Here is a 12,133-nt window from a genome sequence, read left to right as displayed (position 1 = left end):
AAAAATCACACTGGGGAAGAAAGCTATTAGAGCCTCCCCTGAGATAGTGCTTGGGGTGTGCTACAGACTGCCGGGATCTGATTTGGATATGGATAGAGACCTCTTTAATGTTTTTAATGAAGTAAATACTAATGGGAATTGCATGATCATGGGAGACTTTATCTTCCCAGATATAGACTGGAGGACAAGGCTAGTAGTAATAATAGGGCTCAGATTTTCCTAGATGCGATAGCTGATGGATTCCTTCACCAAGTAGTTGCTGAACTGACAAGAGGGGATGCCATGTTAGATTTGGTTTTGATGAGTAGTGAGGACCTCATAGAAGAAATGGTTGTAGGGGACAACCTTGGTTCAAGTGATCATGAGCTAAGAAACAAAAACAGCTCTGTGAGTAGGGTTTTTGATTTCAAAAGGGCTAACTTTAAAGAATTAAGGAAATTAGTTAGGGAAGTGGATTGGACTGAAGAACTTGGGGATCTAAAGGCGCAGAAGGCCTGGAATTACTTCAAGTCAAGTCAAAGTTGCAGAAACTATCAGAAGCCTGCACCCCAAGAAAGGGGAAAAAATTCATAGGCAGGAGTTGTAGACCAAGCTCATAGACTCATAGACTCATAGGTTAGAAGGGACCAATCTGATCATCTAGTCTGACCTCCTGCACAAGGCAGGCCACAGAACCCCACCCATCCAATTTTATAACAACCCCTAACCCAGGACAGAGTTATTGAAATCCTCAAAATTGGTTTGAAGACCTCAAGCTGCAGAGAAACCACCAGCAAGCGACCCGTGCCCCACGCTGCAGGGGAAGGCGAAAAACCTCCAGGGCCCCTGCCAATCCGCCCTGGAGGAAAATTCCTTCCCGACCCCAAATATGGTGATCAGCTAAACCCTGAGCATGTGGGCAAGAGTCACCAGCCAGCACCCAAGAAGGAATTCTCTGCAGTAACTCAGTTCCCATTCCATCCAACATCTCCCCGCAGACCATTGAGCAGACCTATCTGGTGGTAATCCAAGATCAATTGCCCAAATTAACAATCCTATCATAACATCCCCTCCATATACTTATCAAGCTTTGTCTTAAAGCCAGGAAAGTCTTTTGCCCCCACTACTTCCCTCGGAAGGCTGTTCCAGAACTTCACTCCCCTAATGGTTAGAAACCTTCGTCTAATTTCAAGTCTAAACTTCCTAATATCCAGTTTATACCCTTTCGTCCTCGTGCCTACATTAGTACTAAACTTAAATAATTCCTCTCCCTCCCTAACGTTAACCCCCCTGATATATTTATATAGAGCAAGCATATCCCCCCGCAGCCTTCTTTTGGCCAAGCTGGATGAGCAAGCATCTCAGAGAGGTGATTAAGAAAAAGCAGAAAGCCTACAAGGGAGTGGAAGATGGGAGGGATGAGCAAGGAAAGCTACCTTATTGAGGTCAGAACATGTAGGGATAAAGTAAGAAAGGCCAAAAGCCATGTAGAGTTGGACCTTCCAAAGGGAATTAAAACCAATAGTAAAAGGTACTATAGCCATATAAATAAGAAAACAAAGAAAGGAGAAGTGTGATCGCTAAACACTGAGGATGGAGTGGAGGTTAAGGATAATCTAGGCATGGGCCAATATCTAAACAAATACTTTGCCTCAGTCTTTAATGAGGCTAATGAGGAGTTCAGGGATAATGGTAGGATGACAAATGGGAATGAGGCTATGGAGGTAGATATTACCACATCCGAGGTAGAAGTCAAAGTCGAACAGCTTAATGGGACAAAATCAGGGGCCCAGATAATCTTCATCCAAGAATATTAAAGGAACTGGCACATGAAATTGCAAGCCCATTAGCAAGAATTTTTAATGAATTGGTAAACTCAGGGGTTGTACCGTATGACTGGAGAATTGCTAACATAGTTCCTATCTTTAAGAAAGGGGGAAAAAAGTGATCCGGGCAACTATAGGCCTGTCAGTTTGACATCCGCAGCATGCAAGGTCTTGGAAAAAATTCTGAAGGAAAAAGTAGTCAAGGACATTGAGGTCAGTGGTAACTGGGACAAAATACAACATGGTTTTACAAAAGGTAGATCGTGCCAAACCAACCCGATCTCCTTCTTTGAGAAGGTAACAGATTTTTTAGACAAAGGAAATGCAGTGGATCTAATTTACCTCGATTTCAGTAAGGCATTTGATACAGTTCCACATGGGGAATTATTAGTTAAATTGGAAAAAATGGGGATCAATATGAAAATTGAAAGGTGGATAAGGAACTGGTTAAAGGGGAGACTACAACATGTCGTACTGAAAGGTGAACTGTCAGGCTGGAAGGAGGTTACTAGTGGAGTTCCTCAGGGATCAGTTTTGGGACCAATCTTATTTAATCTTTTTAATATTGACCTTGGCACAAAAAGTGGGAATGTGTTAATAAAGTTTGCGGATGACACAAAGCTGGGAGGTATTGCTAACACAGGGAAGGACTGGGATATCCTAAAGGAAGATCTGGATGACCTTGTAAACTGGAGTAATAGTAACAGGATGAAATTTAATAGTGAAAAGTGCAAGGTCATGCATTTAGGGAGTAACAAGAATTTTAGTTATAAATTGGGGACACATCAGTTGGAAGTAACGAAGGAGGAGAAGGACCTCAGAGTATTGGTTGATCACAGGGTGATTATGAGCTGCCAATGTGATATGGCCGTGAAAAAAGCTAATGCGGTTTTAGGATGCATCAGGGGAGGTATTTCCAGCAAAGATAAGGAGGTGTTAGTACCGTTACACAAGGCACTGGTGAGACCTCATCTGGAATACTGTGTGCAGTTCTGGTCTCCCATGTTTAAGAAGGATGAATTCAAACTGGAACAGGTACAGAGAAGGGCTACCAGGATGATCCGAGGAATGGAAAACCTATCTTATAAAAGGAGACTGAAAGAGCTTGGCTTGTTTAGCCTAACCAAAAGAAGGTTGAGGGGGGATATGATTGCTCTTTATAAATATATCAGAGGGATAAATATTAGGGAGGGAGAGGAATTATTTAAGCTTAGTACCAATGTGGACACAAGAACAAATGGATATAAACTGGACACTAGGAAGTTTAGACTTGAAATTAGACGAAGGTTTCTAACCACTAGAAGAGTGAAGTTCTGGAACAGCCTTCCAAGGGGAGTAGTGGGGGCAAAAGACATATCTGGCTTCAAGACTAAGTTTGATAAGTTTATGGAGAGGATGGTATCATGAGATAGCCTAATTTTGGCAATTAACTTGGCAACTGATCTTTAATTATCATCAGGTAAGTATGCCCAGTGGTCTGTGATGGGATGTTAGATGGGGTGTGATCTGAGTTACTACAGAGAATTATTTCCTGGGTGCTGGCTGGTGAGTCTTGCCCACATGCTCAGGGTTTAGTTGATCACCATATTTGGGGTTGGGAAGGAATTTTCCCCCAGAGCAGATTGGCACAGGCCCTAGGGTTTTTTTGCCTTCCTCTGCAGTGTGGGGCATGGGTCACTTGCTGGAAGATTCTCCGACCTTGAAGTCTTTAAACCATGATTTGAGGACTTTAATGGCTCAGACAAAGGTTTGATACAGGAGTGGGTGGGTGAGATTCTGTGGCCTGCATTGTGCAGGAGGTCAGATTAGACGATCATAATGGTCCTTCTGACCTTAAAGTCTATGATTCTATGATTTTAAGATGAAGTGGACAATTGTCACCTCTGTAGTCATAGGACAAAGGAGGGTTGGGGGATTGCATATTGTTGTAATCAGATATAAAAGTAGCATCGCTATTGAGCCCATTTTTAAGGCCAGGTTTATCTACGCACAATGCTGAAGCCTAGCTGTATCAGTACAGCTGTGCCACTGCAGCACATGTGGTGATGACACTCTATACCGATAGGAGAGAGCTCTCCTGTTGGCACAAAAAGCCCATCTCCATGGGCGGCATAAGCTCTGTGGCTGGAGAAGCTCCCCTGCCAGCGTAGCGCTGTGCACATGAACTCTTATGTCGATATAACTTATGTCACTCAGGGGGGTGCAATATTCACACCCCAAGCGACATGTTTTGCTGATATAGGCTGTAGTGTAGATATAGCCTCAGTGTCTAGCAAAGTTTTGAACTTAAGCTCTCAGGCTCGTCTTTTGAAGGTGTTGTTCAGGGTTTCCTTTTTGAGGATGAGGACTGACAGGTCAGAGATGGAGGGATCACTCTGTGAAAAGTGTTCACCCATGAGTGACAGAATGTTTTTATCTCTTATCATTATTCTGTGTGAGTTCATTCGAGAGCGCAGTGATTGTCTGGTTTCACCCTCCCAGTTGTTGGTGGTGTGTAACCGGGCACGACTCACCCCTGTGGCACTTCCTGCTGGTTGCTTCGGGAATTAGCTAAAATTCCAGCTCGGAGAGCCTTCAGCAGGCCGGTGATCCGCCTTGTTTCCTGCTACAGGCCCCGTGTCCTTCCCTGGACCCCAGTGCCCCTTTTACATGGGGTTCTGACCCCTGGCAGCAACCCCTTTTCCTTAGGGGTTTCCCCTCCCTGGGAACCCCCCACCCTCTATCCCCACTTTGCCTCAGTGTAGGCTACTGCCAGTCATTGTCTAGCCCCACGCCCTGGGGCAGACTGCAGTATCAGCCACTCATCATCGGCAAAGGGGTTTGGACCTGCTGCCTTGCCCTACCCCGGGTTGCACCCTGCAACCCCAGTACCTCCTGGCCTAATTCTAGGCCGCAGCCTGGGGCTTTCCCGGCAGGAGCTCCCCAGCCTTTCCCCAGCACTGCTTTACTCTAGGTATCTTGTCAGTTCTATGCAGCCAGGCCCTTCTCCCTCTACAGACAGAGGAAGACTGTCTGCCCTTGGTTTCCCTGGCCTTCTTATTAGGTCCTGTCACTCAGTTTGGGGCGTGGCCCCAGCTGCAGCCACTTCTTCCAATCAGCCCAACCTAAAAGGCTGCTTTCTCCGGCCCCAGCCCCTTATCCAGGGCTGTTTTAACCCCTTCAGAGCTGGAGCAGAGATCCACTCTGCTACATGGTGTCTTTGATGCACTGGATGAGGCACACCACATGTGATAGGCATGTGTAGGACTCATGGTTCTTGAAAGGTATCTTGTGGAAGGTGTTGATCATTGTAGCAGTGGAGATATGGTTGCAGATTTTGCATCTGTTGTTCTGGCAGGGTCTGGTGCTGCTTTGAGTTGGTCTGTCCTGGCATGCACGGAGCTTGCTTCTGATGATGCGCTTGGTGAGGTTGGGGCATTTTTTGAAGGCCAGAAGGAGGGGTTCAGGAAAGATTTTGTTCAGGATGGAGTCCCCATCAAGTATGGGTTTTAATTGTTTGATGATACCTCAGATGGGTTCCAGTGTGGGGCGACAGGTGACAACTAGGGGTGTGCAGTTGATGGAGGCTTTTCTTCTTCTCTGTATTAAAACGGGTTCTCTTGAAATATTTGTGTGGCCCATTCCATGATGCGGTCTACTTCTCTGGTAGAGAGTCCTTGTTTGGCAAAGGGTGGTTTTAAGTGTATTAAGATGTCTATCACAGACTTTCTCCTCAGAGAATATTCTGTGTATCTGAGTTCCTGGCTGTAGAGAACTGGTTTCTTGGTGTGTTTGAGGTGGTGATGGTAGATGTGGTGATAGTTTCTTGAAAATAGTTGTCTGTAGGGTATCATTGTTGAAGCTTACCATGATGTCTAGGAAGTTGATGGTGGTGTGGGAATACTCTAGAGAGAGTTTGATGGATGGGTGGTAGTTGTTGAAGTTGTGGTGAAAATTTATGAAAGAGTTTAGGTCCTGAGGATGAATATATCATTGATGGATCTCAGGTTTAGTGCAGCATTCTTCCAAAAATTCTTCCTCAAGATGAGCCATGAAGGTGACATATTGGGGAGCCATTCTTGTACCTATGGCTGTTCTCATGGTTTGGAAAAAGTGTTGTTGAATGTAAAGTTGTTATGGGTGAGGATGTAATGGATTAGTTTGCCAATGGGTTTCGGGTGGATTTCTGAGTGTTTTCCATAGTTCTGTAGATATTTAAGGCAGGCAGCAATGCATCACGGTGAGTGATGTTGGTGTATAGGGAGGTGACATCCATGATGGCAAGGATGCTGTTCTGAGGGAGGTTGTTAATATTTCAGAGTTTCTTGAGGAAATTGGTTGTGACCTGGAGGAAACTGGCCCTTTGTGCGGTGAGTCTGAGGACAGTTTCTATAAGTTCTGATATTCTTCAGTAAGAGTGCTGTGGTCAAGTATGATGGGCCTGCCTGGGTTCTCTTGTCTGCATGTCTTGGGAAACATGTAGAAGGCCCCTGGAGTGGCTTCATGGGGGATGAGGTTACACAGGTTCTCTTGGAGTTGTTTAGGAAAGGTTTTGATTATATTGTTAAATTTTTGTGCGAATTGTGGTGGGAGGGTCGTCTTTAAGTTCTTTGTAGTAGGTGGTGCCAGAGAATTGTCGGTTGGCCTCACAGATATTCTCAGTCGTGGCAGATGACAGAACAAGGAGTAATGGTCTCAAGTTGCAGTGGGGGAGGTCTAGGTTGGATATTAGGAAACACTATTTCACTAGGAGGGTGGTGAAGCACTGGAATGGGTTATCTAGGAAGGTAGTGGAATCTCCATCCTTAGAGGTTTCTAAGGCCCGGCTTGACAAAGCCCTGGCTGGGATGATGTAGTGGGTGTTGGTCCTGCTCTGAGCAGGGGGTTGGACTAGATACCTCCTGAGGTCCCTTCCAACCCTGATATTCTATGATTCTATGATTCAATGTAGTCATCATGGCTGAGGATGACAATTGCACCCCCTTTGTCTGCTGATTTGATCCCTATCTGGTGGTTGGATTTCAGGAACTGGATGGATAGATAGATAGATAGACAGATAGATAGATGTATATTTTAAAGATCCTCAAATCCCTACTTGCATTCTAAATTACCCTCAAAACTGTGTCCTTTGCCTGATTAGTATACATGAAAACAGCCCCTTTGCTATTCTAATGAGCTATCTGCATAAATTGTTATGGAAGGAAGTACCTTTTTCAGTGATGCAGCTATGTAAATTGCTCGTGGTACAATCCAATGGTGCATGAACATTATCCTTTCTGCTGGTTTCTTCCTGTTTCTTTTGAATATATCTTCTGTACATTTCTCTGACTTTCTTGGCCTCCAGATATTTCCATAGTATTTGTTTGGAAAATTGGACCATACCCAATTAGTATTTGAACTAAATAGATCAACTACTCTTCCATCTGCTTCATTCACTCCATCCCCCTCCCCACCTCTCCCCCTCCCTCTGCAAATCCACCAAAGACAGGCCTGGGAGTACCTATGCTTAATTTTAAAAGTTTAAAATGTCCAGGATATTATCTCTCTCTGTGTGTATGTGTTCGTGTGTGTACATGTGTGTGCATGTATATACACATGTATGTGCAGGAGCACGTTTGTGTATAGATGTGCATGTGTGTACATATGTTTGTGAAAAGTCTGTGGGTTGTGTAGGCAGAGAACCCAAGAAAAACTCCCCCCCCAAAATGGAACAATACTGCAAAAATGAGCATTCAAAAAATGTCCTTTGCAGAAGTTAGAACATATTTTACCTGAAGAAATAGATAGCAAATGTAATTGTGCCCTGCAGAGTTATTGCGCCAAAGGGATCTTGGTTCTGCTTTAACAGCTAGCCTCAATGCAACCTTAACTATGGTGTCAGTACAGATGCCTCCACAGTCTGTGCAGAGCTCAGAGCCTTGCAAGCTGGGAGGAGCTTTATTTATTTTGATGTTATTACCAGCTATACTAGGCGTCCTTTGTAAATTAAGAGAGAAACATGCAGATCCTCTCCCCTTCAGTTATGTACAGGCAATACGGCGCTTGTCTTTTGCAGCAATTAGAGACCAAGTGACAGTTGCAGAAGGGGAATTCCATGCCCTGTATTCAACAAATAATAACGAAAATCTCAGTAACGGACGTTCTGGAGGTTAAATCCTTAATCTGCTCAGTTTCAAACTAGGGACAAATAAATAGCATCCTACTAAATGCCCTAAATAGAAGCACAGCTCCCTCTGTCCCTGCATTATGCGGCAGTAGCAGGAGTAATCCAGGCGTCCCTGGGCTGGATGAGGCATTGGCATTTGCCATGTCAAATAGCCCTGCCTGGCCTTTGGGAGATGGTGCAGTGGGATTCACAGGAGCGGGGGGGGGGGGGGGGGGGGGATGGAAAAATCCATTATTTGCACAGCTCTTAATGTGAGTCAAGTGTGAACAACATGGAGCCCCACAGGGTGTGACAGACTCAGCCAGCTTCCAAAAGCCAGCCTCTCTGTGTAGTCTTCCAGTGTGGGAAGGAAGGGGAGCTAAGCAAGAAAGTATACTGGTGTGTGTGTGAGCACGAACATGTGTAAAAACTTTCTAATGCTAAGGGTAGGTAAGCTCTGGAATAAGCTTCCAAGGGAGGTTGTGGAATCCCCGTCATTGGGGGGTTTAAGAACAGGCTGGACAAACACATTTGGGATCGTCAAGGTTTACTTGGTCCTGACTCAGCACAGGGGGCTGGACTCGATGACCTCTCAAGGTCCCTTCCAGCCCGACATTTCTCTGATTCTATGAGTGTTGCCAGTACGTGCAGCCGTGAGTGTGATGGTGCATGTTTGGCAGAAGATGTTTTAAAGGATTGATGGGTAGGATTTAATTAAATGCTTTCTTAATGCTGAAGGTTTATAGTGCCAGGCAGACAGCTTAAAGCACTTCTGCTTTGCAATGATGCCAGGTCCTGTGTGTTGAGAATTGGTTTGTTTAATGTGTTATTTATGAGGCTCAGATATTTGAAAAAATCCTGTAGCTTTAATACCGGGCATGGGAGCAGGGTGTGTTGAAATGTGCATGCGTGTGTGCATGTGAGTACCATGTGTGAGAGGGTCTAAATGCTCTTATATAAAAAGCTGCAATGCAGTCAGATAAAGCTTCATTGGAATTCAGCGAGGCAGCAGCGTGTGGGGGAGGGGAGATCATGTCACACAAAATGAGGCCACGCGGAGCCATGTATGAGCACCGAGGCTCCACTTGGACATGGAGAGCAGCTGTCCCTGTCTGTGACAGGGCTCTGCCTGGGTTTCGCACAGTCTCTGACACAAGAACACCCAGCACAGATTGCTGGAGCACCATTAGAATCACCATATTTAAAAATCAAGCAAACACAGGGCCTCCTCCTCTGCCCCCCTGCCCACCCAGCCCTGCAGTGGTTCATTTCTCCCCCAACATGGTGCAAATACTTCACTTATATGTTATGTTTCCTTTGATTTCATGGCAACGAAGGTCACAGTCAGTGTTTGCATTTTAAAATAAAGTCAAAAGATGGGTCAAGCTGTTACCTATGGATGTATCCAGAAGTATATTCATGCTGGTAACAAAAAAAAAAACAGCTGGGGCATTAGTCAGTTTCCATATGAGATTCTCCTAGCAGCCTCTCCCAGCTCAGCACCATTCCATTATCCGTGTGGCTCTACTCATATTTATTTGCCAGATATATTCATGTTTTCATTTCTGAAGAAAATGTTTTGCATTTATTTCTCTTTAAGTAAAACTTTGCCTGAATGTATCTCTGCATATAGCAAATCCACCCACCGCAAGAGAGAATATTAAGCGTCTCCATAGAAGATAGGAAAAAAATAGACAACTCTAGTTGGTGTTTTCGTTACCTACCTCTGAGGTTTTCCATAAAGGATGGTAAAAAGCATCCAAATTATTCCAGATGTTGGAGATTTATCTATTGGTATGAACTCACTGCGCCTACAGCACATACACTACCCACACACAGATTGTACACACACAGACATACAAACACACACTACACACAGGGAGACACGCAAACACCCATACCCATCCTGTACACACACAAAACATACAAACACACACACTGTACTCACAGACATATAAACACCTACTCAAACACTGTACACACACAAAGAAAAGAGACACACACTGTACACACACACACACACATACAAACATACACACTGCACACACACAAAGGCATACAAACATACACACAGTCCACACGCACCCCGATATACAAACACACACACTGTACTCACAGACATATAAACACCTACTCAAACACTGTACACACACAAAGAAAAGAGACACACTGCACACACACAAAGGCATACAAACATACACACAGTCCACACGCACCCCGATACACAAACACACACATACACTGTACACATACACACAAGCACACACCGCACATCACTCACTCAGACATCAACCCTTCCCAACCGGTCCACCACCAACCTTAACATGCAGACATCACCCCCAGCCCCCCCATGCATTGGAGAGAACACGTTGTCTGTGTTAACACATGATTTGCTCAGGCTATGGGATGAACTCTTGGTGCTTGGTGGCCTGTCCTTGCCCTGAACAGTGAAATAAAGCACTGGCAATGAGCTGACTGGGGGCTGCAGGGGGACATGGCTGGAGGGGGGAGCGGGTGGGGGTTGTGGGGGGAGATTGCTGGAGGGGGGAGTGGATGGGGCTGCGGGGGAGATGGCTGGAGGGGGGAGCGGATGGGGCTGCAGGGGGAGATGGCTGGTGGGGAGCAACAGGGCACTGTGGGGGAAGATTGCTGGAGGGGGGAGCGGATGGGGCTGTGAGGGGAGATGGCTGGTGGGGAGCAGACGGGGCTCCAGTGGGAGATGGCTGGGGGGAATGGATGGGGGGCTGTGGAGGGAGATGGCCAGAGGAGGGAACAGATGGGGCTCCAGGGAGAGATGGCTGGAGGTGGGAGCAGATGGGGGGCTGTAGGGGGAGATGGCTGCAGGGGGGAGCAGATGGGGGTCTGCAAGGGGCAATGGCTGGAGGGGGAGCAGACGGGGCTGCATGGGGGAGCAGATGGGGTCCCGGGGCAGATGGCTGGAGGGGGAGCCGACGGGGGGCTCCAGGGGGTGATGGCTGGAGGGGGGAGCCAACGAGGCTGCAGGGGGAGATGGCTGGAGGTGGGAGTGGATGGGGGGCTGGAGGGGGAGCGGATGGGGCTCCAGGGAGAAATGGCTGCAGGAAACAGCGGATGGGGGGGCTGCAGGGGGTGATGGCTGGAGGGGGGAGCAGATGGGGTTCCGGGGGGAGATGGCTGGAGATGGGAGCGGATGGGGCTCCAGGGGTTGATGGCTGCAGAGGGGAGCAGATGGGGGCTCCAGGGGGAGATGGCTGCAGGGGGAATGGAGGGGCTGTGGCGGGAGCAGATGGGGCTCCGGGAGGCGATGGCTGCAGGAGGAGTGGAGGGGCTGTGGGGGGAGCAGACGGGGCTCTAGGAGGAGATGGCTGGAGGTGGGAGCTGATGGGGCTCTGGGGGGGGGATGGCTGCAGGGGGGAGCAGACGGGGCTCCAGGGGGCAATGGCTGCAGGGGGAGAGGAGGGGCTGTGGGGGGAGCAGACAGGGCTCCGGGAGGCGATGGCTGCAGGGGGAGTGGAGGGGCTGTGGGGGAGCAGACGGGGCTCCGGGGGGAGATGGCTGCAGGGAGGCGGGCTGCAGTGGTGGCTGGCGCCGGCCGGGGGAGCGCCCAGGGGTGCCCGAGGCGGGGGGGCTGGCGGGGCTCCTGCGGGCCGCCCGGTACCTGGCTGGAGATGAGGTCCTCGCAGACGGACAGGGCCATCTGGATGGCGTTGGGCTTGTGGGTGACCGAGGTGGCGTTCAGCTGGATCTTCCACGTGCCGTGGCGCTTGTTGGCCTGGCTCACCGCCTCGCGGAAGATCTGCTCGTGCTTCCTGGTGCTCAGCACCGCGCCGATGTTGACGATCTTGGGCTCGCAGCCGGCGCGGGCGAAGGAGAAGGAGACGAGCACGGCGAGCAGCAGCAGGCGCATGGTGCTCATGGGCCGGGGGCTCGGCTCGCCCCTGCCCGGCCCGCTCAGGCGCCCCGGGCGCCGCCCCAGGGGCAGGAGGCTTCGCCGCTCGCCCCCGCGCCCAGCCGCGGGGCTCGCCCCATCCGGCCCCCGCCGAGCCCGCGGGCAGCGCGGCGCCAGCCCCGGCCGGAGCCTGCACGGGCGCACGGCGCTCTCCGAGGTGCTGAAGTGCGGCGCGCCCGGCTCCCGCTCCCGCTCCGGCTCCGGCTCTGCCCCGCGGTCCGACCGCGGGCGGTTGCTGCAGGTGCCGGCGCGCTATGGGGCAGGGCGGCGGGCGCG

At 48.8% G+C, this 12,133-nt stretch overlaps 1 protein-coding gene across 14 annotated transcripts in view; it reads right to left on the bottom strand.

The window, feature by feature from the left end:
• Window positions 1-11,862, bottom strand: part of GRIN1 (glutamate ionotropic receptor NMDA type subunit 1) — an 85,726-nt gene extending 73,864 nt beyond the window's left edge. For all 14 annotated transcript variants that reach the window (XR_003996776.1, XR_003996779.1, XR_003996778.1 and 11 more), the window contains exon 1: window positions 11,567-11,862. Coding sequence is in view for 8 of the 14 variants with exons in the window: in XM_030535685.1 (XP_030391545.1) it covers window positions 11,567-11,824 (258 nt within the window). In the remaining 6 variants the exon portion in view is untranslated. The remainder of the gene's footprint in view (window positions 1-11,566) is intronic.
• Window positions 11,863-12,133: the final 271 nt, after the last annotated feature.

Source organism: Gopherus evgoodei, chromosome 16, assembly GCF_007399415.2.
Source record: "Gopherus evgoodei ecotype Sinaloan lineage chromosome 16, rGopEvg1_v1.p, whole genome shotgun sequence".
Taxonomy (NCBI): Eukaryota; Metazoa; Chordata; order Testudines; family Testudinidae; genus Gopherus; species Gopherus evgoodei.
This window is presented reverse-complemented; position numbering and strand designations above follow the sequence as displayed.